At 39.8% G+C, this 16,347-nt stretch overlaps 1 protein-coding gene and 1 long non-coding RNA gene across 3 annotated transcripts in view; one reads left to right on the top strand and one right to left on the bottom strand.

The window, feature by feature from the left end:
• Positions 1 to 16,347, bottom strand: part of LOC309358167 (uncharacterized protein) — a 44,718-nt gene that overhangs the window by 4,172 nt on the left and 24,199 nt on the right. For both annotated transcript variants that reach the window (XM_081891044.1, XM_081891043.1), the window contains exons 18-21: positions 14,147 to 14,256; positions 13,671 to 13,839; positions 12,980 to 13,084; positions 4,144 to 12,258 (exon numbers count right to left, since the gene is read on the bottom strand). In XM_081891044.1, the coding sequence (XP_081747170.1) occupies positions 4,144 to 12,258; positions 12,980 to 13,084; positions 13,671 to 13,839; positions 14,147 to 14,256 (8,499 nt within the window). The remainder of the gene's footprint in view (positions 1 to 4,143; positions 12,259 to 12,979; positions 13,085 to 13,670; positions 13,840 to 14,146; positions 14,257 to 16,347) is intronic.
• LOC309359069 overlaps positions 13,098 to 16,347 on the top strand; it is an 87,101-nt gene continuing 83,851 nt past the window's right edge. Inside the window, exon 1 of the long non-coding RNA XR_014163713.1 lies at positions 13,098 to 13,625. This is a non-coding gene — a long non-coding RNA (uncharacterized lncRNA). The remainder of the gene's footprint in view (positions 13,626 to 16,347) is intronic.

The following is a 16,347-nucleotide window of genomic DNA, read 5'->3' as shown; positions in this document are numbered from 1 at the left end:
CTAGACGAAAGGGTTTTCCGTTTTGGAGGTGCTTCGCAAGACGAATTTCCCTATGGGCTTGCTTCGCAAGAAGAAAGCCCATAGGGAAATCTCCGGGGACCTCTTTTAAATGCTAGCGGTGGGGAGCAAAGCCTTCCCCCCCCCTCTGGCCTTCAGAAGAGGTCCAGGAAGGCCGGCGGGGGCCAAAAGGCTTTGCTCCCCACCGCCAGCATTTTAAAAGCAGTCCGGGATAGCAGGGAAGCGGTTCTCGCTATCCCGGAGGGCTTTTGAAGACAGGTGGGGGGAGCAAAGACTTTTGCCCCCCGCCCGCCTTCAGAAGAGGTCCAGGACCTCTTCTGAAGGCGGGCGGGGGGCAAAAGTCTTTGTCCCCCCCTGCCTGCCTTCCTGGGGGCTTTTGAAGACAGGCGGGGGAAGCAATGACTTTTGCACCCCGCCCGCCTTCAGAAGAGGTCCAGGACCTCTTCTGAAGGCCGGCGGGGGGCAAAAGTCTTTGTCCCCCCGCCTGCCTTCCCGGGGGTTTTTTAATCGCCCCGGGACTGTCCCGGGGCGATTTAAAAGCCCCCGGACCGCTTTTGAAGGCAGGCGGGGGGGAGCCAAGACTTTTGCCGCCCGCCCGCCTTCAGAAGAGGTCCAGGACTTTATGTTATGTGCTTTATGTTATAAATCAAGCACTGCTAGTTGTTTCTTTTGGTTTTCCAATATATTTCTTACGCATAAAAAAAAATTTGGAGTGGCACAAGCAAATTTTAATCTGAAAGTGTGGCCCAGATAAAAAAAGTTTGAGAACTACTGTCCTAAAACAACACACAACTATTTCTGCTGGTGTCTGCCCCGACCTACCATTTGCCAATACAGTCGTACCTTGGAAGTCGAACAGAATCCATTCCGGAAGTTCATTCGGCTTCCAAAACTTTCGGAAACCAAAGTGTGGCTTCTGATTGGCTGCAGGAAGTTCCTGCAGCCAATAGGAAGCCACAGAAGCCCCGCCGGACATTCGACTTCCAAAAATCATTTAAAAACCGGAACACTCACTTCCGGGCTTCGATTGTTCAGGAGCCAATTTGTTCAGGACCCAAGGCATTTGAGATCCAAGGTATGACTGTATAAACAATATTATGCTGTTATGGTTGCTTTTTCCCCTCCTCAAGAACCCAAAAGAAAGGCTGGAATGAGAGTGCTGCTGTCTTTCATCCTTGGCTTTAAAAGAGAAGCTCATTAAAAAAGAAAGCACTCCAGGAGATTCAGCACAGAAAGTGTGAAGAATTTGACTCCAATTTATTGCTTTTATATTCTCTGCAGAAAAGGTTGGACACTGATACATCTCTTCAGGGGGGAAAAGCAAAGAGCAGTCCCACAATATATAGTCCTCAGAAATTGATTAAATTGGGTTTTGTGGTAGGACAACTCCCCAGGCAGGTTTGATCATGGAAAGGAAACAATAAAATAATTTTCACAATTAACAACAAAGTTTGCCAAAAAGTCAAAAAGAAGCAAAGCATTTTAAAATTGTGTTGGAAGATACGAGACGAGAGAGAGGAATTCATAAGCAACCTAGAGAAATCAAATATAGAATTATTCAATATGAAAGAGACATTAAGACACGTCAGTGAAGAAAACAAGCAACTATTGATGAGATTAATTAAGAGCAACCATTTCCTATCCCTTGGACAAAATAATTAAAAATGATACAGAAGTTGCTAATGTTAAGTGGAACTTCTATATTTCCATTGTATTCCATTGTTTTTAAAACAAATTTTCTTTCAAATTCTGGCTGGAAAATTAGGCTTTTTTCTTAAGTCAGGACAAAACATGTTTCTTCTTGCATTTATTTCTAATTACCGTATTTTTCGCACCATAGGACGCACTTTTTCCCCTCCAAAAATGAAGGGGAAATGTGTGTGCGTCCTATGGTGCGTATGCAGGCTTTCGCTGAAGCCTGGAGAGTGAGAGGGGTCGGTGCGCACCAACCCCTCATGCTCTCCAGGCTTCGCACACCTCTCCGCAAGCAGTGGGAGCCCAGCGCTGGGCTCCCGCTGCTTGCGGAGAGGTGCCTGCATGCCGAAGCCTGGGCGCGCTGAGCTCAGCGCGTCCAGGCTTCGCGGACCTCTCCGCAAGCAGCGGGAGCGTTCCCGCTGCTTGCGGAGAGGTGCCTGCATGCCGAAGCCTGGGCGCGCTGAGCTCAGCGCGTCCAGGCTTCGCGGACCTCTCCGCAAGCAGCGGGAGCGCTCCCGCTGCTTGCGGAGAGCTGCCTGTTTGAGGGCTGGGGTCGGGGGAAGCTCTAGCTTCCCCCGCCCCAGCCCCGCACCTGGAGGGGAAATAATTTTTCCCCCTTTATTTCCCCCCCAAAAAACTGGGTGCGCCCTATGGTCCGGTGCACCCTATGGTGCGAAAAATACGGTAAATGCAAAGAAGGGAGGGGACTCCAACCTACTCACAAGACCTCGGATCAACATATCTAAGCCTCAGAAAACTTCTGGGGCACAGATATATAAAACAATTGGTCTTGCCTGAAGTGTAGATTTGCGAGTAGGGATGCTGGAGCCAATGGGATGGCCTATGTCCTCGTCATGTGACGCTAGGCAGGAGCAAAGAATTGTGTGAAGCAGGCTGGACTCCTCAGTTTTCCAGATTTGCCAAGAGGCAAACACTGATGGTAAAGGTAAAGGTAAAGGTAAAGGTACCCCTGCCCGTACGGGCCAGTCTTGACAGACTCTGGGGTTGTGCGCCCATCTCACTTAAGAGGCATGGGGCCAGCGCTGTCTGGAGACACTTCCGGGTCACGTGGCCAGTGTGACAAAGCTGCATCTGGCGAGCTAGAGCTGCACACGGAAACACCGTTTACCTTCCCGCTGGTAAGCGGTCCCTATTTATCTACTTGCACCCGGAGGTGCTTTCGAACTGCTAGGTTGGCAGGCGCTGGGACCGAGCAGCGGGAGCGCACCCTGCAGCAGGGATTCGAACCGCCGACCTTTCGATCAGCAAGTCCTAGGCGCTGAGGCTTTAACCCACAGCGCCACCTGTGTCCCAACACTGATGGAGTCACTGAAATAAAAGGTCTGCCTACTTCTTCTCTCCATGGCTCAAAAATCTAAAGGAAGAAATGTACTAGGTATCTGAAAGGCAAGGCAATTATTATCAATAGACTATATCTTCAGTAAAGTGCATCGGAAATCTCCCTTGGCTCCAGCATCCCTACTAGCAAATGCACACTTCAAGTAAGACCAATTGTTCTATTTACTTCGTGGGATGCTGGAGCCAATAGGATGGGACATACCACAGTAGATGAACAGAAAATGAGTGGGTCTCAGATCTGAAGAACCCAGCTGACCTTGTTGAGTGCAGAAGCACCTGAGTTGGCTGAGGCAATTTGAGGGACTCCTCATAAGCAAGGAAAATACAGGCTCTAAACCACCTCACCAAAGTAGCACTGCTGACCCTAACCCCAAAGGACAATGGGTGAAAGGATAAAATACAGAGACCATCTTCTGGAAAGCTTTTGTCCAATGAATGTATACTTTCAGAGCTCTGCAAGGAAAGTCATGATTTTTCCCTGGGATATTTAGCGTTAGAACAAAAGATTGGTAAAACCAGTTCTTGTTGGTTGAAATCTAGAGAGTAAAACCACCTTGTCTTTATGAAAAACACATGTCAAGCTGTCGAAAGAGCAGAAAGTTATGACACTCATCTAGCTGTGGTGATAGCCACCAAAAGACTTTAAATGAGAGGTTTGAGGAGAAGTTTGTTTGTTTGTTAAAGACAGAAATCTAGAGAAAAAGACGAGGAGGTGAAGATTAGATGAAACAAGATAGACTTATCTGACGAAAAAGGAGAGCCAGGAGGAAAAAACTCAGAAGTCCAGCCTGCTTCACACAATTCTTTGTTCCTCACGGGATAAGGACATAGCCCATCCTATTGACTCCAGCATCCCACAAAGTAAATCTACTCATCACACAGGAGGTTCAGCTCCTCTCATTACAACTCTGGCAGGACAAGACAAAGGATACCTTCTCTGCCAATGAAGTTGGCTCCCTGTTTGCTAATGATCCACACTTTGCTGCCCATGCTTCTCTTAATACTTCCAGTGTCACTGCCAGAAAAAGCTCCCTGATCCCCTTATGAGGAAACAAGGCAAGCTGCTTTTACCTGCTGAAGGCTGAACTCCAATTGGCTCTCATATTCTCTCTTTCGATTTGATGTTCTGTTTTCTTTCTTTTTAAGTTCATTTTTACTACGTAGGTTGTCATTTGCAAGTCGCTCTATTGCAGCCTTTGACTCATACAGTGAGATATTCTGTAAAGAGAGTTTTTCAGTTAGCTTCTGCAGATCTTCATTTGATTTTGCAAGCTTTCCTTCTGCACTGTTTAAATCTTTCTCAATTTTTTCACTTTCTGAATGTGACAATTTCACAGATTTTTCCAAGTCCAATATCATCTCCTGGTATTTAATAGAATCCTTTTGCAACTGGTTGATCTCCTGTTGTTTTCCCCTCAAAAGTTCTTGCAACTCTTTAGTTTTGTTTTTTGTCTCATGATTGTCTCTCTGAGCAGTTTTCAGTTTTTCTTCAAATACTCTGACCAGATGCTGCTGTTCTTCTTTTTCTCTTATTGTGTTGCATTTCTCTGCTTTCAAATTTTCCAACTGCTCTACAAGGAGGCTGTTTTGTATCTGTGTGGCTTTCAGTCTGTCTGTTGTTTGATCCAATTTTTTGATGTGGTTGAGCAACTCGGTCTCCAAAAATTCTCTCTCATTTTTTACTTTATAAGATATTTCTTGAACATTTTCTAATTCTTCTTGTAAGAGACATTTATCATCCTCTAATATTTTAATTCTTTCACCAAGACTGACTATTTCCTGATTAAGATTTTTACAATCATTTTCCAACTTTAATAAAGAGCTTTCCTTCTGATGCAGAGATTTTTCAGCATCTTTCAACCTTTCTAACAAAGTTTTGTTCTCTTGCTTTAAGATCAACATGCTTTTCTCTTTTTCTGAAATCCCCTCATTTAACAAATGAATGTGTTTTAATAATGACTCTCTTTCACAGAGGGAATCACTTATCTTGGACTGCACATCACACTTGTTCAATTCCAAACGTGTTTGGAGGTCCCCGAGAGCAGATTTTGTTAGACTAAAATCTTTAGAAAGCTCCTCATTTTCCTTCTCTGTTTTCTCCAAGGTTTGCTTTAAAATTTCAGAAACTTCCTTTAATTGCTTATTTTCCTCCATTAGCTGCTTGCTCTGAAGAACAGATTCATCAATTTTTCTTTGATAGTCTTCCAAGCACAACTTGTGCTCAGATGCTTGCTTTTCAGCTGCAATCTTTAGCTCACTTATTTCCTTCTGTTTAGATTCAGTCAGCTGTTTCAGTTGTACACTTTCATCAGCTGCTTTTTGAAGCAGCTCCTTAAGTTTATGTGTATCAGATTCTCTCTCATTTACTCTGTGAAGAGCTTCCTGCTTTTCTTTTCTAGTGACATCAATAATGTGCCTCATTTCTGCTATTTTACTACTAATATTCTCATAGGCCTGAAGCAGAGACTCATACTCTTGCTTTAATTCACTGTGTTTAGCTTTCCAGCCTGTTAATTCAACTGTCTGAGAATCTTTTAAGGAATTCAATTGAAAAGAAAAAGCTTCCTTCTCTTGCCCTATGGTCTGCATGGTAGACTTCAGACTCTCACACGCAGCAGTTAGATTTTCATTTTCAATTAACAATCTAGCATTTTCTGCCACAAGAGTCTCCTCTTTATACAGTGCAGTACTCAAGTTTTGTTTTTCTCTACCCAACTCAGACCTCAGCTGTCCAAGGGTGTGAACCTTACCAATCAACTCTTTGTTTTCCAAAACCAGTAACTCCATTTGATCTTTAAGAGTTTTGTTTTCCTTCAGTGCTTCTTTACGTGATATTAAAGCAGCTTGGAGCTTTCTTTGGAGACATTCCCTGTTTTTCTCTTCAGCATCATACTTCTGCAGTTGAGGTTGATAGCTTCTGCCATTTACATTTTCTTCTATCCGTTCCCGAGACATTTCTATTGGTAGAGGATCTTGATCACCTATTCTTTCAGTTAATGTTTTTATTTCTGTATTAGTGACATCTAGCGATTCTCTTTCTGTGCAAGTGACATCTTCCAATGAACTACAGAAGTCTGGGCCTTGAACACTGTTCTCCAGCGCATTATCAGAATGTGGCCACACAGTTTTTGCATCCTCTCTTACACCTGCCACATTTTTGTATGCACTAGAAACTGGCAAAACCTTCTCACACAGCATATTGAATTCCATCAGTAGTTGCTTGTTTTCTTCACTGGGATGTCTTTCAGTTTCTTTCAGACTTGTTAGGTGATCTTCATGTTTTTTGTGGAGTTGACTCTTTTCATTAGTCACAGTTTCAACCATAGTTTTAACAGCTTGCAATTCATTTTTATATGATTCTAGTTGTTGCTTAAGCAGACCTTGTTCAATCAACATATTGTCTCTCTCTTGTTTATACTGTTGTTCCTGTTGCTCAACAAAAATCTTCAGTTTTACTGCTTCTTGCTGTACGCTACCAAGTTCAAGTGACTTCTCTTTTAACTCTTCCTTAAACTTTTCTTTTTCTTCCATAAGTCTAGCATAGTTCTCATGAAGTTTCGCCATCTCAGACTCTTCCATTGTCACCATACTTACCGTCTTTCCTGATTTTTCAACCCTGACATCAGCTTTCACATTTAGCTCCCCGGACTCTAATGTTTTCTGCTGAGCATTTTCACTGTGCCTAAGAGATGTATCGGTGTCCAATCTTTTCTGCAGAGAGTGTAAAAGCAATAAATTGGAGTCAAATTCTTCACACTTTCTCTGATGAATCTCCTGGAGTGCTTGATTTTCTTTTTTAATGAGCTCAAAGTCTTTTGTTAGTTCATTAAAATCTCCTCGTAGCTTAGCATGCTCTTCTTTTTGCTTCTGAATTTGTTTAGTGTTTTCTTTGCGGACCACAAGCAGTGCCTTAAGTTTCTTTTGCAGGATTTCCTTGTCTTTCTGCAGCTCAGTGACTGGATTCATTTCATTAGGTTGGTGTGTTTTGTTACTACAGGAACTTTCAGTATTTAGGGTAGTTTCCGACCCATTCGTTTCCTTGAATGTTTCATCTCTCTTTGCTATTTCACCTTTGAGATTTTCTATGGTTAAGAAAAGTTGTGAACGTTCCTCTCTATGCATTTGATCTCTCTCATTCAGCACAGACTCCATTTGTGCAAGCAGACAATCCTTCTCTTGAAGATGGATCAAGTTCTTATCAGACATACTTTTTTGTTCAGCTATAGTAGCTTTGAATTCTGTAACTGCTTTCTCCAGCTGCTCCAAGTGTTCTGCCTTGGCTGATAAGGTTTCACTCATGTCATTTATCTTCACATCTTTTTCTAACAATTGTGTCTTCAGTCCTTCAAGTTGGGATTCGAGATCTTTGTTGTGAGCTTCAGCATTTTCAACCTGCTTTACTAAGTCATCAATTTGCTCCAGAAAACATTCTGTCTTTTTATCAAGCTTCTCGTTTTTCTGAATTAAGTCCTTCCTTATTAGCAAAGCTGCTTGAAGTTTCTTTTTCAGATTCTCTTTTTCTTGATTTATTTTTTCCAAAGTAATATTTAGCTGCGCCTTCTCACACACCAAGTCTTTTATGGTAGCTTCTTTGTTGGTCAACACAACTTGATTGAGTTCAAGTTCTTTCTTATATTCTTCTACCTGCTGTGATAATGTACTTACCTCTTCTGTCATGCTCTTCCTTATGGCTTCTAGTTGTTGCAATTCGATAGCAAGCACATTTTTTTCCTCAGAGAATTTTACCATTTCATTAGACATGGATTCCATGACTTGAGAAACTGAGCAATCCTTTTCTTTTAACTGCTGGCTTAGAGAAGTAATTAAATCCTTCTGTTGGTTAGTTTGGGAACTAAAGTTTTCTATCATCTGGTTTTTATGCTCTATTTCTTCTAAAAGTTTTGCTGCTTTTTGACATTCGGTGTTCAGTGTCTTGCAACTACTTTCAAGCTCTTTTTCTAATTTATCTGTCTTCTCCTGGAGGAAAACCACCTCCTTCCTCATGTTTGATAATGCAATGTCCTTTTCTTCACAGACAGATTGCTGCCTACGTAATGCATCCTTAGCAGTACTCAGTTCATTTAACAGATGTTCAATCTCAGACTGGTCAGCAGCTTTGGCCTTTTTAAAGTCATTCTGCATCAACTCTTTCTCTTCCTTCAAGGACAACATGCTTTCTAGTTGATTATTCAGGTGATGTACTTCGTCCTCTCTCTCTAAAATAGTCTGCTGCAGTGCCATTGCTTCAGCTTCTTTGCTGATAATAGTATCTATTACAGTAGAGAATTTTTCCAATACAGTCTTAGCTACTTGCTGACCAGTGTCACTGTCACTGTCTTTGAGGAAGTACCTACTACTTGACAATGCAGACAGATGTTTGGCCAACTCTGTTTGAATAATGTCCTGTTCTTGATGCAAAGATTGAATTTGATCCTCTTTTGATTTCAGTTTCCTTTCTAAATTACTCAGTTGCTCAAGATTAATGTCATTTTGCTGAGTTGCCCTAGCAAGTTCTGCTACCCATCTGTTCTCACTGGCTTCAAATTTTTCATGAAGTTCTTTTAGCTCTTTAGATTTTTCCTCTAATTGCTTCTGGTACTTAACCAAGTCTTTGTTTTCCAGATTCAGTTTATTAAAGTTCTCTTGTAAAAGAGCTTTATCATTTATTAAAGAATCTATTTGTTGTTGCAATTTTTCTATGACCTCAGAATTTAAATATTCAATATGATTAGCCTGTTCAGTGCATTTTTCCTGCACAACCTGTAGAGCTCTTTCTCTCTCTTGAATATTTTGCTTCCACAGCTCAACTTGTTCTAATGCTTTATGGTGCTCTGATTTTGCAGATTCAATTTCTATTATCAAAGAGTCAATTTTCATCTGGCTACTGGCAATGCTTCCATCCTTCTCTTGCAAAAGCTTTTTTAGTGTAGCAGCATTCTTATCTAGCTCTTCTCTAAGTAGCTCAGTATCGTTGGTAAGAGCCTGAACATTGCTTTCTGATAGTTGAACACCGATATCTTTAAGAAACCCAGTGATAATCTCTTCTTTTTTACTCAGGGAAGCACTGAGTTCATTTTTTTGTTCATACAGAGCATCAAATTTGCCCTGCAAAGTTAAGAAAATGTTTTCTTTTTCCTGAGCGAGTTCTTTTAACTTCTGAATTTCTTGGTTCAGTTCATTTCTTTGACTATGAAGTTGAGAAATTAACTGTGACTTTTCTTCATTTATTTTTAGTTCCTCTCTTAGGGTTTTCACAAGATTAGTAGGATCCAAAACAGAAGCCTCTTTTTCTGCTAGCACTTGGCTAATGTCGTTTATTAATTTATTCTGATCACTTATTTCCTTTTTCAAACAAAGATTTGATTCTTCTGCATCAGTAGCTTGCGTCTTCAAAGTCTCACATTCATTCTTTTTATCTTCAAGTTCAGCCTTCAGTTCACTGTTAATCAGTGAAATGTTATTCACTGCTAACTCCTTCTCCACAATGACTGCTTTTAATATTTCTGCTTCAGAGGTCAAACATTGTACAAGTTGATGCTGCACAGAGGAAGTCTCAGAAATACATGTTTGTAAATCAACACATTCCTTCTCCTTTTGTTTTAAAAAGTTATTTTTCTCTGTAATTGACTTGTTTAATACTTCATTGTTTTCTATCATATTTTTAAGTTGACTCTGGAGATCAGAAATTGTTTCCATCTTCTCAGACAGTTGAACTCTAAGAAAATTAGACTCGTCAGATTTACTTTTAAGTAATTTTAACTCTTCATCTTGCTTCTTAAATTTATTCTCTTTCTCTTGCACTTCCTGAGTAAGTTGACTAACTTCACTATCTAGAACCTGTACTTGGCTTTGCAAATCTGAAATAATTTGCAAATTATGTTTTTCATCTACATCTTTGTTTTCTTTCATTTCCTGTATCAAAACTTCCCTCTGGGAAAGAAGAGCCTCTTTATCACATAAACTGCTTTTTAATGTTTTCATTTCGCTAACTAAGGTATCAATTTGATCCATAAAAACTAAAATATTATTAGTTTGCTGAGACAACTGTGCACTTAAGGGCACTAGTCCTTCACAATTTTTCATTAATGTAGCACTGGCTATTTCTATATCTGCTTTCAATTTTTCATTTTCTAATTTCAGCATATGAGCTTCATGTTTTGTGGACACCATTTCAGACTGATGTTGTGTTAACTGATGTTGAAAAGCATCACATTCATTTGACTTAGCATTGCAAACAGCCAAAGCACTATCCTTCTCATGTTTCAAAACATCCACTTCTTTGACTAATAGTGCTAGCTGGTCATTTAATTTGGTACACTCTTCTGTTTTTTGTGAAATCTGCCTGCAAAGATCCTCAAACTCCACCCCTTTAAATAATAGAGTACTGTCTTTGTCTTCAAGCTGTTGAGATAGCTTTATGTTATCACATTTAAGCTTTTCTACTTCTTTTTCTAACACAGTCATGATAGCTTGCTTTTCTTTTACTTGCTTAAGTAATGCATCACCATGCTCAGTTTTTTCTTCAATGGAACTGCTTTTTATTTTAAGATCATTTTCTAGGTCTTTAACCTGTTTCTGTAATGATGAGGTTTTTTCCTCCTCCCGATTAAGCTGTTGGACCATCTTATCATACTCTGTCCGAAGCAATGCTTTGTTTTGCTGCTCATCCTTTAACTGAGTGATATAAGACTGTCTTTCTTTCTCCAATTCCTTTGTTATCTCTCTGCTTCTGGAGAGCTCATCAGCTAAAATGCCACACTGTTTCTCTTTCCCCAGTAACTGCTCTGCAAGTGAATTTTCTTTCTGCTTTAGAAGGGCTGAGAGTTCTTCAACTTTCCTTCTTAAAGTCTCTTTATCGTGACTGACCTCTGAAAGCATTTTCTGGTGTTCTGTGGCATTGGCACACAACTTACTCTCCAACTCAGCCATGGATTGAGCACGCGTCAACAGTTCACACTCTTTCACATCCAACAATTTTGACAAACTCTCATTCTCACTAATCAGCTGTTGCTTCTCTTTCTCCATAGTATGTATCTCATTTCTAAGCTTTTCACTGGCTTTAAGCTGATCTGCAAAACCTTTTTCTTTCTGCTCAAGAGCTGCTTGTAACTGCTTGTTAGTCATGATGACAGTTTGTCTTTCGGTTTCCATCTTATTAATTATTTCATGTTTTTCATGCAGCTCATTATTAACTTCTCTCCACTGCATTTCCTTGCTATTCAGTTCTCTAACTAACTTAAGCTTTTCCTGTTCATTTTGCTGCTCCACAACTTTAAGCTTGTCTTTTAGGGATATCACAATCTCTGCTTTTTCTTGCAGTGACTTTTTGACAATTTCTAGATGCTCAGTATGTTCAGCAAGTTGTCTGGATAAATTAGCTAAATCTTCATCTTTTTTAGCATTTTCTAAAGTGAGCTGGTTGTGTGAATCTTTCACTGATTTCAGCTCATTCACAAAACTTTGTTCTTTGTTTTCTTTGTCTTTTAGTAATTTGTTCAATTTCTCCTTTGCAGAGATATGTTCATCGACCTGGGATTTAAGATAGTCTGTTTCCTCCTTACATTTTATTTCTGTTTCTTGCAATTTTTTAGCTGATTTACTTATTTGTTCTTTAAGCAATTTAATTTGTGACTCACACTCCATGAGTTTGTTGTTGTAAGTAACATCACGAGTCTTGATTGCAGAATGAAGATCTTTAACTGTTTGGCTAGTCTCTTTGATTTGCCTAACAAATTCTTCATTCTCTTTTGTTTTAGTAGCGTTTTCAATTTTCACCTCTGCCAGTTCTGATTTTATTGCACTTAACTGCTCAGAAAGTTCTGAAAGCTTTCTGCCTGCACTGTTCACATCTTCGGTTTGTACATCTTTCAGCAACTGGGCTTCCCTTTGAGCCTTGGACAGTGCTTCTTCCATGTCTCGCATTTCATCCTCTTTACACTTGATCTGGCATTTCAGAATATTAATCTGCTCAGAATACGCATTTATATTTGAAGTAATAGCAGAAATTTCTTTGTCTTTCTCAGCTAAAGCCTCTCTGAGGTTGTCAAATTCTCTTTCACGCCTCTGGAGGTCTTGAATTAGTTGAGACCTCTCTTCTAAATGACTTGTGTTTAATCTATCAAGTTCTTCATTTGTCTGTTCAAGATCCAGTTGCATTAATTCTATGGCAGCATCCTGTTTCATGGTCTGAAAACAAAAATAAAGGGGGGAAAATGTCTAAGTGCCCAAAATTTAACATTAACTCAGCAGTACTATTTGTAGTTGGAATTCAAAAAAGATGTTTAGGTTCACCCAGAAAACCATAATTTTGAGGAAGTAGCAAAGGGATGGTGCTAACACAATTTAATTTTCCTTCTCCCCCCCCCCACATCGAATGAGTGACCACCTATTTCCATATAATATACTGCTTCTTTTAACTGTTGTCATATCTTATTGTACACTATATCATATATACATGATATGATGTCTATACCATATACTGTTGCCATCTTGCTTTGTTTCAACTACATTTTGATATGATGCATAAGGAGCTGCTTTTCAGGAAAAATGAGCCTCCAAGTTTCCTTGGAGTAATGAAACTACTTTTACAGTTCTGTTTATAGGTATTCGTTATTTAAAGCTCATATATTACATATATCACTAAACAGACAATGGATTGTATCTAATGAAGTTGCTCTGTTCACCCGAGGACTTCCACTTGCACAACTTGCCCTTTCTCTACTACCCCTGCATGCCTCCACATCAAACCTGTTCTGGGAGGGTCTGGAGCAAATTGGGAGGGGGAAAGAAAGAGGGGAGGGTGAATTATGTTGCCAAAGCACAAACCTTGCCTTGCACAAACCAGACAACTTCATTGAATCCAACCTATTTATCTAAGAAGCCACAACAAAAGTTTGCCCTTTTTTACCTTTTCTTGAAAGGTGGTTATTTTTTCTGTTAATGCAGTAATAACTGCTTTCTGTTCTGCACACTCTTCTCCATAAGCACTGCACTTCTTCTGGACATCTTCCAGCTAGTTTCAGGGAGGGAAACATTATTAACTGTTTTCAATTGTGACAATTCAATTCAATTGTGACAAAAGGACAATATTGTCCATTATATAAGTATACTGACATTTATTTAGTTCAGGGTACAACCTACAGAAATGTACTTAACTAATTTACTTAACTTCGCCAGTGTTTATAATATGCTCCGATTGTTGGTTCACACATAGGGGGATTGTAGGGATTTCCAAAATGCCAGGGGAGGGAGCAATTAAATGTTCAAAGAACTACTGAATATTTACCAAAGATGGCAAATTGCTTGACCCAGAACACAATACAGTGGTACCTCGGGTTACATACACTTCGGGTTACATACGCTTCAGGTTACAGACTCTGCTAACCCAGAAATAGTACCTCGGGTTAAGAACTTTGCTTCAGGATGAGAAGAGAAATTGTGCTCTGGCGGCACGGCAGCAGCAGGAGGCCCCATTAGCTAAAGTGGTGCTTCAGGTTAAGAACAGTTCCAGGTTAAGAGCGGACCTCCAGAACGAATTAAGTACTTAACCCAAGGTACCACTGTACAACTTGACTGACTCAGAACTATAAACAACTCACCTTTTGTTCCCTCTGCAAAAGCTTTTCACTTAGTTCTTTGTTTAGAAGGTCTCTCTCATGAATTGACTTTCTCATGTCTTCTGCCTGTTCTAGCTTTTCATTTGTACTTGAAAGCTTTTGCTCCTTTTCCCCAAGCAAAGTTTCAAGCAAGCCATTTCTTTCATTTAATCTGCCAATAAAAGAAATGAACAAATATGTTATCTCAAATATATGTGGACATCAATTGTACTATGAGAAATATTTGGAGGCATAGCTCCCTGTCTATATCCAAAAGCAAGATCAACTATTCCATCAATTGCAAGAAAAATAACTAAGAATGAAAATAATCTTTATGAAAGGGTTTCCCCCCTTCAATTACCTGCAGCAGGTAAAAGTTTAAAAACATTTGACAACATATACACCAACGTTCAGATCTGAATAACATATGGGGTATAGGGTAGGGAGGCTGGGGAGGGACTATAAATGTTCTATTTTACCCTTTCAGTTGTTCATTCAAACTGGAAACAAGAACTTGGTGTTTTTCTGCATCACGTGCTTGCTGGTTGCGCTGCTGTGTAAGCTGGGACTGTAAACGGTCATTTTCATTCTGTAAGAAAATCATTTACACAGCTGGTATTTGCACTGACTATAAAACAGGGTTATCTTTGAACTACATGAGTTAGATTCTACCATTATAGCTCATTTACTACCAGAAAAATGTCATCAGAAATCTTTGTTCCCAGTAGAAACAGTGAGATTCCGTTTGAAATGCCTCATTTCTGGTGATCTTATCCTGTGACAACCAATATGGAAAGAGACATCCTATAATACTGATTTCATATAAAAGCACACCATGCAAACATGCAATGTGTGGGAGGAGCTTACTTTTAACAGATGTTGCTAAAAAAGGCATGTTTTAAGAAGCTCCAGTGATGCCTAACAGAATTTTAATTTTAGCATAACTGATCCACACAGAATTAACTGAATTATATTTGTTTTTCTTTGCACTTGTCCAAAAACCAACCAGTGTGTGAAGTAGCAAGATGTCAAATAAATTCTGGAATGTAATCCACAGGGAATGAAGCAAGCTCCACTGACACAGTCAATTTATTATGGCATCTAAATATGTTAGTCTACCCAGCTTCACAAAACTAACACACAAGATTAAACTGCAAAAACACACCATCCAAAACCAGAAGAAGCTCAGAAAAATCCAAAATTGTCATTAAATGCTGGGTAGGTTAGACACAAAATATCACTTCTATGTAAAATAAACTATCACTTGGGAATGGGCAGGACACACCTGTACAGCCCTCAATAGCTGCCCTTCTTCCTCTACACCAAATGCCACCTGTATTGAAATGCTCTGTTACAATGCAATATACATTGACATTCTGCTGCATGAGAAAAATATTTTGAGTGACTCCTCATTTCACACATGCATTTTAGTATGTTAAGGAAGCTATTAGTCGAACCTTTAGACAAACACATTAATATTTAAAATTGCACACTGTTTGTATAAAACTTGGAAAACTATGTTCATTGTATGTTTTTCTTGTCTTTCATAAAGACTTATGACTTTCATGGGTCTGTTTTGGGGGTACAGTGTATTGTCAACAACACTGCACATTCTCCATTCATTTACACACACACTTGGGTAATTTATTCCTGCTGTAATAGTACTTGGCTCTCACCAGAAGCATCTTGTTGGGTGAGATGGAGCTGATGCACAAATGTCCTGGCCACAAACACATACAGGAATGGGGCGTAACAGGTGGCAGAGAAGTTGGCATGGGGACACATGAGTGAAGCCAATCTAGTGCACCTGCTGGTGCATTTGCAGCACCCAGGAAACAACAGTAACCCAATTTCCAAGAAGCTAGAGCAACTGCTCTGCGCTACCCATTATGCTGCTTCTGCATTTTCTTCAACCAACAACACAGTCTTTCTTTTCCAAGGACTTTGTACTGGCAGTTTAACTCATTAGCTATCAGAACATCTTTGAGCATTCCATGACTTCACAGTAGTTCAGCCAATGAATGGGGAAGGCTTATTTTAATAAAGTGAAGTCACTGCACTTGCAAACATTAGCTAGGGAGCAATATAAAAGAGTATCAGCCAATTGATTAGATGTAACTGATCAAAAGTACTCTTTATTCCTGCTGTCACTCGTGGATCCAGGAATGGAACGAGAAGCAGTAGAAAACTCTAGTCTGCAAATCTGCTTTTTCAGATGGGGAGAGTATGGTCCTTTTTATTGCAAGTAAGCACACCTTCCTAGGTCACAAGTGGACCCTGATGCAATCTGTTTTGTTTGGCTTCAACTTCAATTTGTTGGCCTTCATCAAATCCTTTCTGCACTCCAACACTAATTAAGGATTTGCCCTACTGCACCTGGACATAATCTCTAATGGTGGGCAGAACAGAACTAGGTGTCCTCAGCTTGTTGGAGACACTGCACACCAATCGCTTTGGATGGTCTCTCTCTTAGTGAGTTCATGTACACTTTAATCAGTTACTGGTGACGTAGTAAAACACCACAATGTAGTTTCCACTAGAAACTTCTTTGACTGCCTGCTTAGGAGTAATGGTAACAGGAATAAAGGAGTGAAAGTTAAACTGCATGGATTCTATTCTTGTATAACACATATGTAGATTATATGTTTTACCCTTTTAAATAAAATTTGATTTAAAATAT

This window comes from Podarcis melisellensis, assembly GCF_964234715.1.
Source record: "Podarcis melisellensis genome assembly, chromosome: 1".
NCBI classification, from domain to species: domain Eukaryota; kingdom Metazoa; phylum Chordata; class Lepidosauria; order Squamata; family Lacertidae; genus Podarcis; species Podarcis melisellensis.
Note: the sequence above shows the minus strand (reverse complement) of the source record. Positions and strands in the feature narration are given on the sequence as shown.